At 41.7% G+C, this 18,319-nt stretch overlaps 1 protein-coding gene across 1 annotated transcript in view; it reads left to right on the top strand.

The window, feature by feature from the left end:
* The window catches only part of SUCLG2 (succinate-CoA ligase GDP-forming subunit beta), a 269,256-nt gene that overhangs the window by 248,664 nt on the left and 2,273 nt on the right, over positions 1–18,319 (top strand). The window contains exon 10 of the mRNA XM_070936853.1: positions 4,285–4,405. Within this exon, the coding sequence (XP_070792954.1) occupies positions 4,285–4,405 (121 nt within the window). The remainder of the gene's footprint in view (positions 1–4,284; positions 4,406–18,319) is intronic.

The following is an 18,319-nucleotide window of genomic DNA, read 5'->3' as shown; positions in this document are numbered from 1 at the left end:
TCCGACAAGCAAAGTCAATGGGGGAAGTCAGACTCACTTAATGTTTAACTTAATAGGCGTGGCAAAAAAAAGTAAAATCAGGAGCGACTCAATTAACAACCACCTTGTTTAGCAACCGAAATTCTGGCCCCAATTGTGATTGTAAGTCGAGGACTACCGGTAGTATATTCCTTCTCAACCAGATCATGCAGGAGAAGGGATCCATTGGAAACACTTTTTACCGTCTTCAGAATAGCAGACGCTTCTAACTGGAATCGCTATTAGGATCTCCTATCTTGGATGGCATATTTACTCATCTGAATGCTTCCATCTGCAGTGGTTCCACTTCACAAGGCTTAAAGACAGGTGTACTTTTCTCCAGAGCATTCCTTTAAATAACTTCGAACGATCACTAAAGAACTGTTGTAAGTCAGGGACTACCTGTATTATATTATATTTATTTCCAAATGTATTTATACACACATACACACACACACACATATACACACACACACTCACACATGCACACATACATACATATACAGACACACACATATATATACAGACACACAAACACACACACATATATATATATACACACACATATATATGCATATACACACACATAATTGTGTGTATGGGGCGTGGTGGCTCAGTGGCTAAGAAGCTGAGCTTGTCGATCGAAAGGTCGGCAGTTCAGCGGTTCGAATCCCTAGTGCTGCATATCAGGGTGAGCTTCCGTTATTTGTCCCAGCTTCTCCAACCTAGCAGTTGATGACAATCTAGCAAATGAGACCAATCAAAGGTTATTGGCAAACCCAACAGGCCATGAAGTAGCCATTCTCTTTATATGCAGTCCTGCACCACAGACAGAGCATTCGGAGCTGATGCAGGCTTAAAAATATATGAAAAACAAGCCAGCAAGCATTTCCCATCTAGGGAAACATGGATTGGAAGCCTTATCTTGTTTCCCATTTCTAAGGACATCTTGGCTAAATGAGTTTTCCGAGGCTGGAATTATAGAGTGCGGAGCCTCAATAATCAGCCCAAGAAAGGGAAATAACCCATTTTTGTTTGTTTGTTCATGAGCTACTCCACGATAAATTGTTGCTGTTCACTAACGGTATACAATCCAGTACTGGTGGCTGTTCTAAATTTCATTCTACACAATCATTAAATAAGCAACAAATGCACAATTTTGGGGGCCACATTACATTTTCACTGGTATTGAACGTCATACTGTTAAAAGTGTAAATCTCTCCCAACAGAAAGGAGCAACCTATATGTTAATATTCTATAATAAGAAAAAGATGTCATACCAAAATAGATTGTATCAAAGGGTTCTTAGACCCCCTTTTTCCCACAGCAATGTTTAAATCAGAGGGTTGGGATTATGTTACTAATCACAATTCTCAAAGCTCTATAGAAGATGTAGTTTAAAGAACTTTAAATGAATTTTATGCATCTCCTCCACCACAAAGTGGGTTCATCCCTATCATCATTATAATGGAGAACTGACATTTTTTTCAAAGCATCTCAATCTTTTGAACTCAGAATTCAGAGATTTGGGTCTTTATTTCAAGGACTTACTAAAACCAAAGACCTCTCCCTGGATAGACAGAGTCATGGCTTGGTGCCCCCTTTAAAAACTAAACTGAAACATTTCTTTGATTTAAAAAAGTTGCGAGCTTTAAAAGCCTCTGAGATTCTTCTCATGCTCTTAAAAAAGTCCAAATCAGAGAATAATTTCCAGTTAATGTACTCACTTTCCAATAATGTCTCCCCACTTGATTCCCTAGGGCCTTGACTTTCAGATTTTGAAGATATTGAACCTCACTTCAAAATAATATGGTAGCAATAGCACTTAGACTTATATACCGCTTCATAGTGCCTTACAGCCCTCTGTAAGCAGTTTACAGAGTCAGCATATTACCCCCAACAATCTGGGTCCTCATTTTACCGACCTCAGAAGGATGGAAGGCTGAGTCAACCTTGAGCCAGTCAGGATTGAACCCCTGGCAGTCAAGAGAATTAGCCTGCAATTCAGCATTTCAACCACTGCACCACCACAGCAATAATAACAATTGTGACACATTTTTAAATGTTCAGTTGATTGAGTTTCATGTTTAATGAATAAAAGAGATAATAATATACTTATATGCTACCTTAATAGCGTTTAGGTCCTTGGTTAGGACTTCAATTGTTACGTTTTTACCAATCCCAGACTGTGAATCTAATTGAAGAATAAATCAATAATAATAACAACAACAACACCCCAGACTTAACAATTGTCAATAAGAAAGACAAAAAATGTCTGGATAGTGGATCTGGCAGTGCCTGGAGACAGCAGAATAGAAGATAAAGAACTGGAGAAGATAACAAAATACAAAGACCTACAAATAGAAATAGAACGACTGTGGCAAAGTACCAATAATAATAGGCGCCTTGGGTGCAATCCCAAAACAACTCGAGCATCACTTGAACACCATTGGCATTGACAAATTCGACATCAGTCAATTGCAGAAGGAGGCTTTACTTGGAACAGCTTCCATCCTGCAACGATAATCTGTAACGCTGTCAAACATCCAGATTTTTCTTTCCCAGGTCCTTGGTAAGGACTTGATAGGTAGACAAAAATGCCAAACCCAGTCTGAACATCTGGCTGACTGTGCGATGAATAACAACAACAAACAAAGAAAACATCCTACTCAAAACTGCCTGTGTACTCAAATGCTACCTTAACAGCTCTTAGATCCTTGGTTACAACTTAAACTGTTATGTTTTTATCAGTCCCAGACTGTGAATCTAAGTGAAGATTAACAACAATAACAACAACAATAATATGTGTGTGTGTGTGTGTGTGTGTGTGTGTATACATACATGTTCCGAGTTTATATATATACATATATACATATACATATGTATATGTATATATATGTGTGTGTGTGTGTGTATGTATAAAAACTCGGAACATCATACAGTTTAAGAAGATATTTGGTCGATATCTAGAATGCTGGCAGCAACTCCTATCAACCATCAGCACCAATAAATAATATTTGTGATACATTTTTAAATATTCAATTCAGTTTCATGTTTAATGAACAAAAGTTTAATAATAATATAAAATAATAATAATAATTCAACTCAACAAAAGGGTACATTTGATGTGCTTCAACAGATGGCAACATTAAATAATATGGAGCCTGATTAGTATTGAATTGTAATCTGTCCAGAATCTTTTGGGAATCAGGCAGTCTCAAAACAGACTAAATAAATAAATACCCTAGTTCTGGAGGAAAAGACTATTAGGAAATACCAGAAATGTTAGCTAGGCTTGGAAGTAATCAACAACGATAGTATCCTGGAAGAGAGTAAAGATAAATTAATTGTATGATGCAAGAACATTGCATCATATCCAGGATCATCTTTATTGGTCTCAAAGACATGACTATTTTTTTATATTTTACAATCCCTTAATTATTCTCCAGATTTAATTGACATCAGGATCTCCTGTAATTATTCTTGCACAGATGGTCAGATTAATGTCACGTGTACTTTAATCATCACATGGGCACAGAAAGTAAGCGAAGCTATTTCGGACTTCATAAAATTAGTTGTCCTCCTTTCTCAGCTAGTTTGATTTGGAAAATTCAGTTTGGGTCATAAAATCGAAAAATGTTAATTACCTGTTCAAGCCTATGATATATTGAAACATAGTAGTTGTCATTATTTATTGTATTATTTTTACTTTCATTTATATATCATCTTTTTTTCTGGGAGTTTAAAAGAGTTTGGTCTAGTGGTGGAGGCACCAAGCTAAAAACTGGGAGACGGTAAATTCCAGTCCCGCCTTAGGCATGAAAGGATGGCTGGGTGACTTTGAGCCAGTCCCTCTCTCAGCCCAACCCAACTCAGAGGGTTGTTGTGAGAAAAATAGGAGGAGAAAGCGTTAGATATGTTCACTGCCTTGAGTTATATATAACAATAATAAAGGGGGGAGGGATATAAATAAATGAACAAATAAACATAAAAGCGGTGGATTCAGGAAGAATATGATCCAAAGTCACCCAGGGAGTTTCTGACATGGTAAATGGGGTTGAACTTGGGTCTTCCCACTCCTAATTCAACACTTGGGTTATGACACCACATTGGCTGTCTGTATGTTTCAGTTGATTACTCTCTGTTTCTTCTGTGTGTGCTTGGAATCATTCAGACAAGAGCCTATATTATTATTTAAAAGCATATGTTTACAGTGTAGATGCATTTCTGAAAGATTGACTGTGGGGGTTTTTTTTTCTTCCCCAGGTTGAAGCAATTTTAGTAAATATATTTGGTGGAATTGTCAATTGTGCCATTATTGCCAACGGTATCACCAAAGCTTGCCGAGAGCTTGAACTGAAAGTGCCTCTAGTGGTCCGGCTTGAAGGTAGGTGGTGGAATTTGTTGGATATCTTTGTTTCATTTGATCTATTCTCTGATGGTTGATGCTGGAGCTAATTTTCTAGAACATAGAATATTAGAGTTGGAAGGGACCTTGGAGGTCTTCTAGTCCAACTCTCTGCTCAAGCAGGGAACCCTATACCTATTCTGACCTAGGCTTCCTTAGAAAGTAAACAGCACAAACATAGTCCCAGCAAACCTCTTTAATTCAAACGGCTGTGAATTATTGTCATTCCCAGTCTGAAAGGCTTTTAAAACAGTCTATCAGGGAACACTTACTTTATCTCCCTTGGAATGCTGTCAGAGAACTAATTGCCAAATGCAGGGCAAGGCCAAACTTAGCACAGAGTCAAACAGCTTTCCCAGAGTTTTTACTGACTAGGTGAACTAATTGCTTCCTGTCTTCTGGCAGCTCTGTGCATGCACACACTGGGAACAGGCTCACGCTGTTCTTCTGCCTCGCTGATGTCAGACTCTGGAGACTCCGGAGGCAGCAAAGAACTCCCAGATGGCCTTGGCCCCCTCTCTGCCTCTGACTCAGAGCCCTCATCCGAGCCTTCCCCAGACTCCAGGACTGGCCCACGTTCCTCCCCAACCATCTCACTGTCCGTTTCTGCTGCCAGCTCTGCTGGCTGCTGGCGGGCCACAACAATACCAGAGATTGAGCTGAGTCACTGGACCACACCCCACAAGGGATAAAAGAGGGTGTGTCGGCTATTCAGGCCTTGTGATGGACAAATTGAAAAGCTCGGAAGTCATATCGTGTTTCTAGAACCCTGTTAGAATCTCTTTTGGGATTTCTTCGGACTGGACTTCGACAATTCTTTGCTTTGAAGAATTAATTTGGTATATCGGACTGAGGAGACCTTCCTTAGTGAGTAAAATCTCTTGGCAGGCAGTTCATGGTTCACTGCCAAGACTGTTATCTTAAAGGAATTCCTGACTGTTTGATTCATTAACTCCTGGCTGTCTGTTTGTGTGCGTGCGTGCAACGGGGACAGAACAAGTATGGATAGAACATGGAATCAGCTATAGACTTTTCTTTGACAGAAAGCGGTGTTTAATCAATCTTGATAAACATGTCAATGTTTCAGTCACCCACACAGGATTTCAGCCCATTCATACCTTCTCATAGCTTTAAATCTGCTTTCTTCAACCTGATACCTTTCAGGCATATTTAGGATTGCAAATCCTAGAACCTGTGGCCATCTGGAGGGTACCAAGTTATGGTAGGATGCTTTAATCTCGTCATGTTCTAGGTTCGAAGGGAGTCAGACAGGGGTGAAATCCAGCAGGTTCTGACAGGTTCTGGAGAACCTGCTGGAAATAGGTTCGGAAATATTAAGCAGTTCGGAGAACCAGTAGCAGAAATTTTGAATAATTCGGAGAACCGGCAAATACCATCTCTGGCTGGCCCCAGAGTGGGGTGGGAATGGAGATTTTGCAATATCCTTCCCCCAGGAGGGAATGGGGATTTTTGCAGTATCTTTCCCCTGGAGTGAGAAGGGAATGGGGATTTTGCAATATCCTTCCCCTGCCACACCCATCAAGCCACACCCACAAAACCGGTAGTAAAAAAAATTGGATTTCACCACTGGAGTCAGACCACCTGCAAAGCAACAGGTCTGATCTCTGAATCAAATATTGTGGTTGTTACAACACAGTTCTTATGGAAATGATCTTTATTGTTTTGACATCTTACTCTACAATCGAGGAGGCAACCCTGCCAACAAACTTCATAACCATTTATCCAAGATAATACGGATGATGATTCTAGCCTCCCTTATAAAAAGCCCACACTATTTCTATAATCTCTGGTTCCCCATACTATAATTCCTGGTTTTCTATACTTGTCTGTTCATTAAATAAATCCCACATGATTTGAGATAAAAAATTAGCAATAATTCATAACAATGAGAACTCCAGGATACTGTAAAATGAAGCTGAAAGAATACAGCATGGAACAACCTGTTCTCTTTGATGCATTTCTATGACAGAAGGTTCATAATTATTCCTATAAATCTTTAGCAGATTTGTGGCTGGACTTTTAAAAAATTCTTTGCTCTCCTGCAGCAGTATATTGCAGATGTCTTGATGAGTAAAGTTTTAATCAGTCAACTGTGTCTTTATTTAGCAGGATTTTCTGGACAAATCTTTGTTCTCAGCTGTGTAATAATTACAAGCTGTTTTACCAGTGGATAAAGAAAGGATTAGTCTCTCGTTCAAAAATAGTAACTTTATACTTACAGGTATTTGCTTGCTATAAAAGAAAGAAAGAAGGAGTGCTTCCCAACTGAGAAGTACAATATTTTTAAAAGTGCCCAAAGTGATTAGAAGAATCGCGTACTGTGCATTTAATGGATGAAGTAATTGTTCCTCCTGGGAAGTGCACCTCCTTTGTTTCAAGAGATTTTTTTATAACTGATTGTTGAAAGGGCTGGATTAAAATTAGGTAATTACTGCCCGTACAACCTATAGGAAGATTCTCCTAGACTACAGACATACACAAGGAGATTGATGTATCTATTGTATCTCTGGCTGCCAAGAGCTACATAACAGGAATTTACATCCATAATATATTTAAGCATCTATTGGTGACCTTCTTTTGAATGGAGCAGGTAGCTTTGTGAGAGAGAATTCAGCCAATGCCAAGCAGCCAAAAGTGAAGATACCATACAAGTAGTCCTTGTATTAAGCCCATAATTGAATCTACAATTAGGATCATAATTCATGCTGATTGACAAGTGGGTCATTGTGTGACCGCCCCTGATTTTACCGTCCTTTATTTTTGCAGCAGTCACTAAGTAAATGCCACAGTTGTTAAGTGAAACTGTTGTTCACTATAGGTGTTTTGTTGCCAGAAAAACCAGAAGTAAACGCCCGTTTCCAGTGAAAATGTTGTAAATCACAAAATTGCCCAGACATTGCAAGCCAAAATATGATCACATGATCATAGGGAGGCAAGGCCTGCAAGTACCTTTTGGGGTTCATTGTAACTTAGAATGGCCACTTAGTAGCTGATTGTAAATTGAGGACTTGTGTAATAATAACAAAAGGGGCAGGGCCAAGATTTTTTACCTTTTTGGAAAGCTAGTTTGGCCTAGCCCCTCAGTAGAGACCCTCTAGGGTGGGAGGTGGTTAGTGCATTAACAGGAAAGAAATTAAATAATTTAATTTGCTTTAAATAATAAAGATAATATAGATGTAGATCAGGACCAGGACCAGGAAATAAATACAGGTAGTCCTCGACTTATGACCACAATTGAGGCCAAAATTTATGTTGCTAAGGGAGACATTTGTTAAGTGAGTTTTGCCCCATTTTACGGCTTTTCTTGCCATAGTTGTTAAGTGAATCACTGCCGTTCTTAAGGTAGTAACTTGGTTGTTAAGTGAATCTGGCTTCCTCATTGACTTTGCTTGTCAGAAGGTTGCAAGAAGGGGATCACATTTAATTTAATTTAATTTAATTTCGAATTTATATACCGCCCTTCTCCCTGAGGACTCAGGGCGGTGTACAGCCAAGATAAAAAACATAGAATACAAATATTAAAACATTTAAAAATATATATAAAATTTGGCCCAAAAAATTAAAATCGCAGACTAATTAAAAGGATTTAAAAAATTTGAAAAATTTCTTCTTAAGCCAACATGACCCCGGGACACTGCAACTGCCATAAATATGAGTCCGTTGCATAGCGCTTTAATTTTGATCACATGACCATGGGATGCTGCAACAGTCGTAAGTGTGAAAAATGGTCATAAGTCACTTTTTCCGGTGACAGTGTAAGTTGGAACGGTCACTAAATAAAACTGTTGTAAGTCAAGAACTCAACTGTACTTGAGTGAATAAACAAAAAAGTCAAAGAGCAGTGTACCATATTAGGGCTTCTATACACAGAGACAACCACACTGCAAGTTTTCTCTTTCTTTAGGTATTTTGATTAATGGATAGAGGAGAATCTGAAGAGGGCACATGGCACTATAAGATTGCACTAGCCCATCTCCATTTAGAATGAATGAGCTGGAAGGGATCTTGGAGGTCTTCTAGTCCAGCCCCCTACTCAAGCAGGAGAACCCAGAGGTGGGTTTCACCAGGTTCTAACCAGTTCTGGAGAATCAGTAGTGGAAATTTTGAGTAGTTCGAAGAACCAGTAAATACCACCTCTAACTGGCCCCACCCCCATCTATTCTCTTCCTCCTGAGTCCCAGCTGATCGGAAGGAAATGGGGATTTTGCAGTAACCTTCCCCTGGAGTGCGGTGGGAATGGAGATTTTACAGTATCCTTCCCCTGCCACGCCCACCAAGCCATACCCACAGAACCGGTTGTAAAAAAATTTGAAACCCACCATTGGGAGAACCTATACTATTCCAGATAAGTGACCGTCTAGACTCTTCTTAAAAATCTCCAGTAATGGAGCACCCACGATTTCTGAAGGCAAACTGTTCCACTGGTTAATTGTCCTCACTATTAGGAAGTTTCTCCTTAATTCCAGGTTGCTTCTCTCCTTGATTAGTTTCCATCCATTATTTCTTGTTCTGCCCTCCGGTGCTTTGGAGAATAATTTGACCCCCTCTTCTTTGTGGAAGCCCCACAAATACTGGAATACCACTATCATGTCATCCCTAATTCTTCTTTTCTTTAGACAAGCCAAACCCAAATCCTGCAGCCATTCTTCATATAGTTTAGTCTCCAGGCCTTTGATGTTCTTGATTGTTCTTCTCTGAACTTATTCCAAGGTCTCAACATCTTTTTTGTAGTATGGTGACCAAAATTGGTTGCAGTATTCCAGGTGTGGTCTTCCTAGGGCTTTGTAAAGCAGCGCAAATATTTCACGAGATCTTGATTCTATTTACATCACAGCTCTCGTGTATTGGTTTAACATATACATCTGATAAAACACATACTGATTTATGAGTTGTGTCTAGTCTTTCCTGCAAATAATGCCATAAAATAATTCAAACATGATTCGAAGAAAATATGTCCAACCGACTATAATATGACTGAATGCGGACCATAAACCCAGCCGCATACAAATATGTTTTCTTTACTTTTAAACTTCTGTCGCAAATATTACATGCACTCCTGGTTTCTAACAATAATAAGGAAACCAAATTCTGGGCATTTTTTTTTTCCAGCCTTCCAATGACCTGAATTGGTTTGGAATCCAGCTGTGGCACAGTTAGTAAAATGGTTTGTCTGATTACCCCGTGTATTATAGTTCACATTTAAGGGAAATCTTGATTATAGAGAGAAACCATGCAAATTTCTCTTCCATGTTATTTCCTCTGTTTAACAGCTTCATTCAGTACAAGCACAGCACGGATTGTTTTGATTGCTTGGGACTGGAACTCTGTTTACAGGTCTCTAACACCATCCAGTGGCAGTAGGTTAATTTTGGTTTACTTCAATGAAAGAAAAATTCTGTGTTTTCAAACCACAGTCAGGAAGGGGGGAAAAAAACCCTTAACTCCTATTTTTTTAGACTTTCGCTGCTAAATAGGCTGCAACCTTTTTTTAAAGATTTCTGGCACTTCAAATATCAAAGGAAGCTCAGTTTATTAAAATCACAGCTTTTGATCACAGATTCCAAACAATGACCCTTTGCAAAACATTTAAAAAAAATACTGAAGATTTTTATGGCTTTAACATTATGTTTTAACAAATGCAAATGTTCAGAAATAATATTCATTTCTGAATATTTAATTTTTAAATATTTAATAATATTTAATTTTTATTTATTTGTAAGGATGAGCACCATTGATATTATTGAACTAATCGTATCTATCTTTTTTCTTTCTCTCTCTTGTGTAGGACTTCTTTTATTCTATGCAATGAATTTTATTCACCTTTATGCCTTTGATGAACATTTTTTGCAGAAATCACTGATAACTATTGTGAAAGTATTTCCTATAATAAGAAAAATAGTAATTAAAATTGATTGGATAAAAACATAGCTATTTGGGGGGAACTTGTCTTCTTGGTCTTTTCATCATTTTTGAACGGCACCATAGAAATCTGAAACCAACTATATGTAGCTTGGATCCTAATTCTAATATTTTGCTGTAGCAGAGCCCCTTGTAACGCCTATATAAATATTGTGTCTACCTATGAATATGTTCTTCAAACATTTTTTAAAACTCAGAACACTAATAATGATTTCCTTCCTTCTTTCCTTCCTTCCTTCCTTCCTTCCTTCCTTCCTACCTACCTACCTACCTACCTACCTACGTATCTACCTACAGTTCCCAAAGCAATAAATAATTTTGTGGATTGTAGCTGATTTTCTTCTCATTTCTAGTGTTTCTCATGGATATTATATTGTCATCTGCCCAGAGTTGCTTTGGGTAGTGATGTGGGTGGCATATAAATTTAATTTAATTGAGTAATTAAACATTGATAAGGGTTTGGTAAGGCAATATCAAAAACAGGAAAAAGAAAACAAGGTATCTCTCTTTTGACATTTAAAGAAAGCTTGACACTTCCACCAAACTAAAACAATCTTGGTGCCCGTTGGGGATTTTAACCAGCTCAGCATATTGTCTTTTTAATAAATTACCTGTGAAAAAACCTGATTATATTTGATCATCACATTCTTTGAAAATGACCTGGGATATTGATGAGAGCACACAATCATTTTTAGAATGACTTAACGTTCTTGTATCCGCATTTAGTATTATCCCCAATTAAAAAAGCTGAAGCAGCACAAATTATTAAACGTTGAGATAAGGTTCATTATTTTCTAGTGGCAAAGGAAAAGGGAATTAGGTCAAAATTATGTTTGCCTTTGAGAAGTTGCCTTGAGCCTCTAGTATGTGTATAAATATAGAACAGTAATGATTAGCACTAAGCAGCACTAGAGTTTGTTAGTTTGTTGTTCGTCTTGGGAACTACTGTCAATACAAATAGTCCAGTTTTCCAACTAAGTAATTGATCATTTTTCATACTTTGCCTGTGTATTTTGAGCAGAAAGAGAGAGAGAGAGAGAGAGAGAGATGATGGAGATGTACAGTATAGATCACTCCCTAGAATGCCAGTTCATCATACCAAAGTTAATACCTTAAAAAAAACGAATGTTGGAAATAACATAATAAACATGGATACAGATTCATCATCCTCAATTTTTATACCAATGAAATAATGATCTCTTTTTACTGGACACTGTTTCTTAGCCATAGGTTCCACACAAATGACTTTGTCAATGTTCTTTCTCCTTTTTTATGAGCTTATGTGGTGTGTCAGAGCTTCAAGAGGCTTTATTGCCACATAAAGTGGCACAAATAAAGTGGTATGATTTGGAAAAGAAGCAGAAGCCCAACTTATCCTGAGGTAGAAGTAGGAGATGATTAACAGCAATTATAGTACAAAGTGCACTTCAGTGATATAGTTGCTTATAGTTTCTTATTTCGTACACACTGAATCCAGTTTTTTTTTTATACTCATATGCTTACAAGGGCCCAGGGTAGGGGTGGGGGGGTGGCGGTTATTGTAAAGGAAGGTCTTGATCCTAGGGAGGCCACTGTACCTCAGATAGCCGGTTGTGAGTCTCTCCTTGTGAAGTGGGGCCATGGGAGGCAGATGGGCCTGCTGGTTACGTACCTGGCTCCTTGCTGCGTGGCAGCGGCCCTGCCCGAGCTCCTCAATGTTATAGCCGGGGTGGTGGTTGATACCCCCAGGCTTTTAGTCATGGGGGATTTCAACCTGCCGTCCATCGGTGAAGCATCTGAGGCGGCTCGGGAGTTCATGGCTTCCATGACGGCCATGGACCTGACCCAGTTAATTCAGGGCCCCACTCACATAGGAGGAAACACGCTGGACTTGGTTTTCGTCTCTGGTCAGTGGTTGAATGGCTTAGATACAGGGGATATAGTTATTGAACCCTTGTCATGGTCAGACCATTCTCTCCTTAGACTTGACTTCCTGACCGCTATGCCCCACTGCAGGGAGGCGGAACCAATTAGGTGGTTCCGCCCCAGGCGCCTGATGGATCCTGATAGGTTCCGAATGGAGCTTGGGCCATTTCCTGAGACTCTGGCACGCGACTCGACTGAGGACCTGGTGGCCGCCTGGGATAGGGCGGCCGCTGGTGCTTTAGATCGGGTCGTGCCTTTGCGGCCTCTGACCCGGCGCCGAATCTGCCCAGCTCCTTGGTTTTCCGAGGAGCTGAGGGGGATGAAACGCCGGAAAAGACGCCTAGAGAGTAGTTGGAGGGCCAGTCGCTCCGAATCTGACCGTACACTAGTGAGGTCTTATATCAAGACCTACTTAGTGGCGATAAAGGCGGCGAAGTGTAATTACTTTTCCGCTCTTATCGCGTCGGCAGAAAATCGCCCAGCTGCCTTGTTTAGGGTGACTCGCTCCCTTCTCCATCTGGGAGCGCGGGAAGACCCCTTGCAAAGTCGTGCTGAGGATTTTGCGCATTATCTGCACGATAAAGTCGCTCAGATTCGGGAAGGCTTGGACTCCGACTGGGTAGGTACAGGCGGGTTGTCCGAGGTCTGTCTTGAGACGGTTATCTGGGATGAGTTTGACCCTGTGACTCCCGAGGACGTGGACAGGATGCTGGGGAGGTTGAACGCAACCACATGTTTATTGGACCCGTGTCCCTCCTGGTTGGTGCTGGCTACCCGGGAGGTTACACGAGGCTGGCTCCAGAGGATTATAAACGCTTCCTTGAGTGAGGGGTTCTTGCCTCCCGCCTTGAAAGAGGCGGTGGTGAGGCCCCTCCTCAAGAAGCCCTCTCTGGACCCAGCTGTTTTAGCAAACTATCGTCCAGTTTCCAACCTTCGCTTTCTGGCGAAGGTTGTTGAGAGTGTGGTTGCGCGACAGCTCCCCCAGTACCTGGAGGAAACCGTCTATCTAGATCCGTTCCAGTCCGGCTTCAGGCCCGGGTACAGCACGGAAACGGCATTGGTCGCGTTGGTTGATGATCTCTGGAGGGCTCGGGACAGAGGTTGTTCCTCTGTTCTGGTCCTATTAGACCTCTCAGCGGCTTTTGATACCATCGACCATGGTATCATGCTGCGCCGGTTGGAGGGGTTGGGAGTGGGAGGCACTGTTTTACGGTGGTTCTCCTCCTATCTCTCCGACAGGTCGCAGTCTGTGTTGGCTGGAGGGCAGAGGTCGACCTCAAGGCACTTGGTTTGTGGGGTGCCACAAGGGTCGGTCCTCTCGCCTCTCCTGTTCAACATTTATGTGAAGCCGCTGGGCGAGATCATCCGTGGTTTTGGGGTGCAGTGCCATCTGTACGCTGATGACACCCAGCTGTACATCTCCACCCCAGACCACCCCAACGATGCCCTTGAAGTGATGTCCCGGTGCCTGGAGGCGGTGCGGGTCTGGATGGGGCGGAACAGGCTCCGACTCAATCCCTCCAAGACTGAGTGGCTGTGGCTGCCGGCGTCCCGATATAGTCAGCTGGTGCCATCGCTGACTATTGGGGGCGAGACATTGGCCCCCACGGAGAGGGTGCGTAACTTGGGTGTCCTCCTGGACGCACGGCTGTCTTTAGAAGAGCATTTGACGGCCGTGGCCAGGGGGGCTTTCTATCAGGTCCGCCTGATACGCCAGTTGCGCCCCTTTCTGGATCGGGACTCCCTATGCACGGTCACTCATGCCCTCGTTACTTCCCGCCTCGACTACTGTAATGCTCTCTACATGGGGCTCCCCTTGAGGAGCACTCGGAGGCTCCAACTGGTGCAGAATGCGGCCGCGCGGGTACTTATGGGGGCGGCATGGCGCTCCCACGTGACACCTCTCCTGCGCGAGCTGCATTGGCTTCCAGTGGTCTTCCGAGTGCGCTTCAAGGTGTTGGTTCTCATCTTCAAAGCGCTCCATGGCTTAGGACCCAGTTATTTACGAGACCACCTTCTGCCTCCGATAACCTCCCACCGGCCAACACGCTCCCACAGAGAGGGTCTCCTCAGGGTGCCGTCTGTCAGGCAATGTCGGCTGGCGACCCCCCGGGGAAGAGCCTTCTCTGTGGGGGCACCCGCCCTCTGGAATGAGCTGCCCCCAGGGATACGACTAATCCCGGATCTCCGGACCTTCCGCCGGGCCCTGAAGACGTTTTTATTTCAGCAAGCCGGGCTGGGTTAAAAATTTTTAATTGGTGAATTTTATGGGTAACGGGGTTTTAAATTGGTGAAGCCTAAGATAATTTAATTCTGTTTTAATGCATTTTAATATTTGTATTGTGTGTTTTTAATTTTGGCTGTTCACCGCCCCGAGTCCTTCGGGAGAGGGGGCGGTATAAAAATTTAATAAATAAATAAATAAAAATAAATACAATTGAGACAGATTTCACATGCTGCTGGGATTGTGAAATTGTGAGTTTTGATGTTAAAAATCACTGTTCTGTGCAATACAAAGAAAAGATCTTGCCAGACTTCTTCTTATCACATAATGAACACACCTTGATATCTTTCTGGATAGCAATAACATGTTCTTCTTAATGGTTATCTACAAACGTCATGTTACCTCTCTAAGAAAGGTAGTTTTATCTCCTCACCATCCTCCTTCCCCTGAAAACATCTCATTTCTCATCTACTTTCCTGGGGAAAAGAAAGAGAATTCAAGTGATGCCTCTCTTAGCATACTTAGAGGCTTTTCTCCTTATAGTTCTTCAGGTTTAAAAAGTATCTTTCAAAGCAGTTTTATTTGAGTGAGTTTCAGAACTCTGAAGACTGTGTATTATGTCAATATGTATGAAGCTGTTTTAACTGTGTTTTCTTCTATTAAACAAGGAAGCTAATAATTGAAATATTTACATTCATAGAGAAAAGCAATATGTGTATGCAGAGACATAAGATAGATGGATGGAAGAGCAGATAGAAAGACAGACTTAAAAGTCATTCAAATACTGACTGATACCTTAAAGTAAAGCATTTCTTATGACCTCTCCCTTTTACATCACAGTTCAGAGAGAGAGAGAGATAGTAAAATGAAGATCATAACTATCGACCATCTACAGTGGAGATATGTTGCTCATCAAAACTCGAGTGCTAAAAGAGACCAACAAGGATTGAAATTTCAATCTTAAGGCCTAGGAGCAATTATTTTGAAATGATATCCAAAGTTAAAGTCAATGTAATATTCTGCTTGAGAGACTGAGCTGTGAATCAGGAAGACTGTCGTTCCAGTCTTGCCAGTGCTGCAGAATTACAAGTTAGCTTCCTCTTTCTTTTTCCCAAATTGTGTGCACAAACACACATGTACACACCTACACATACACACCAGTAGTGGGTTTCAATTTTGTTTCCTACCGGTTTGCTTGCGGGCGCACCTGCACGCGTGACACTTCTACGCATACGCGGGTAGGTGGGTGGAACTGCCGCCGCTACCAGTTTGTCCAATCTAGGGTGAACCAGTAGCAACCCACCACTGATATACACACACACTGATACACTCCTTTCCAGGGATATGAAGTGATCTGTGTTTAAAATTGCTGCAGGAATACTGACCAAACAGACTATTCACAAAACACTATGCAAGGTAACAAATACCTTCTACTAGGTAATACTTAGCTTTATTAATCATGCTTCATGGACGTCAGCTGAGACATTATGAAGCCTTTTAATTAGCATTACAATTCCTCAAACGCCTTTGCTGCTTGTTGTAATTCCAAGGTGCCTGCCATTTTGATTTATAAGTAGAAATACTTACACCTGTCAGGCAGAACAGAAGATCTGGCTGATTTTGTTAAACATTTCAGCGCTTCAGGTGGGCAGGATGTGGCTGTTAGCTTTTTTTTTTCCCCTGTCAAAATCACAATACATGTGTGAATATTTCACTCAGGGGCTGAGATTTCTACCCCTGGGAGCAGTTTTTTAATAGTATTGTGGGTCCTCCTTATTGGCATTCATTGTTCATGGTTAAACCTGCCAGAGCATAGTGAGAAGAGATGATCTTGAATGTTGACAGCCATTGGTTATGCACATTATACTTTCTGCTACCAAGGGAAAGATGCCATTAGTGTCACGAAGTGCCCAATCAGCATCAAAACAGAGGAGAGAGAGAGACTTCTGGGGAGGAAGTAAATCTGCATGAGCATTTCTGTCAGAACATTTCAACTGGGCCTGTCTTTTATTCAGTATTAATGAACAAAGAACTGCAGGACGCGAGCACAGCTTAGTCATTTTTTTTTAATTAATCTTTTCTGATTTGGTCATGCATGTGCCTTGTATAGGAGCCTGACATGGTGTAGCACCCACATCCCTGAAACGTCTGTCTTAATTTATGACTTCTTCCTTTCTCCCTTCCTTTCTTTCTTTGCAGGCTACAAGTCTTAACACTGACTGGGCTTGATGTCTGTGTCCACTTCTAGATCTCTGACGGTACAGGCCTATGCATATTTATTCAGAACAAAATCCCTCTTTGTTTAAAGACAAAAAGAAAAAGAGGGAGAGGCTTGCAGTTAGGTAAACATGCATAAGGCTGTAACGTAAAAACTTTTAAAAGCTTGTATCTTTTCCCCCTCCTAAGCGAAATATATTGCCCTGCAACCGAATTTACAGTCTGAATAATCTCTTGTTTATCTTGTCTTGGCCGATTCAGAAGATACCTTGAGTGAACTTCTTGCACAGGGTTGAAGCAGGGGTGAAATCCAGCAGGTTCTGACAGGTTCTGGAGAACCGGAAGTGAAAATTTTGAGCAGTTCGGAGAACCAGTAGCAGAAATTTTGAGTAGTTTGGAGAACTGGCAAATACCACCTCTGGCTGGCCCTAGAGTGGGGTGGGAATGGAGATTTTGCAATATCCTTCCCCTGGAGTGGGGTGGGAATGGAGATTTTGCAGTATCTTCCCCTGCCATGCCCACCAAGCCATGCCACGCCCACCATGCCCATAGAACGGGTAGTAAAAAAATTTGGATTTCACCACTGGGTTGAAGCATATACTGGACATGTTAGAGAAGGCTAGAGTAAAAGAAATTGCCTTGTAGTGAATCACAGTGTTGCCTTGTCTGGTTTTATTCCGTGAAAGGTCCTTCTCAGAATCAGCCCTGGCAGTAGAAAGATTAAGATAACTGCTTCTGACAACAAGTGCTCAGAGTAACTGCAGCAGCTCCTTTCTGTTCTTCTCAGTTGAGGACTGAACGGTTTGTCACGCTCAGCGTGTTCTTCAGCTTTTGAAGTAGCTGCATCCTGTCAGATTTGGAGAAGGACAGAGTCCCATCACCAGTGTTGACCTGACAAATGTTTACTCCCGCATGTGGAATGGTGACGAAGGAGTATCATCTTTTTGGTTCATTTCCTGGCAGCAAATCAGGGGTGAAATCCAGCAGGTTCTGACAGGTTCTAGAGAACTGGTAGCGGAAATTTTGAGCAGTTCAGATAACCATTATGCATATACCCACGTACCAGGGTGAAATCCAGCAGGTTCTGACCAGTTCTGGAGAACCAGTAGCGGAAATTTTGAGTAGTTTGGAGAACCGGCAAATAGCACCTCTGGTTGGCCCCAGAGTGGGATGGAAATGGAGATTTTGCAATATCCTTCCCCCAGGAGTGGGGAGGGAATGGGGATTTTGCAGTATCCTTCCCCCAGGAGTGGGGAGGGAATGGGGATTTTGCAGTGTCCTTCCCCCAGGAGTGGGCAGGGAATGGGGATTTTGCAGTATCCTTCCCCTGCCACACCCACCAAGCCACGCCCACAGAACCGGTAGTAAAAAAATTTGGATTTCACCAGTGCAGCAAATGCTTCCGAGAGCAGCCCTGACTTTTCCCAATCTTATTTAGAGATGCAGGACCTTCTGCATGGAAAGCAACTGTTCTACGATGGAGAAACCACCCATCTCTAGTAGTAGACCTAGCAGAGATCTTTGCCTTTGAGAACAGATAATTCAAGGCTTCTGTTCATATTCATGTTGTAAGAACACACCAGAGCCTGTATGTTTTTTATGCAATG

Source organism: Pituophis catenifer, unplaced genomic scaffold (assembly GCF_029215685.1).
Source record: "Pituophis catenifer annectens isolate HBS135680 unplaced genomic scaffold, rPitCat1.0.hap2 SCAF_2, whole genome shotgun sequence".
In the NCBI taxonomy this organism is placed as follows: domain Eukaryota; kingdom Metazoa; phylum Chordata; class Lepidosauria; order Squamata; family Colubridae; genus Pituophis; species Pituophis catenifer.
The sequence above is the reverse complement of the archived record's forward strand: the minus strand, read 5'-3'. Positions and strand labels throughout refer to the sequence as shown.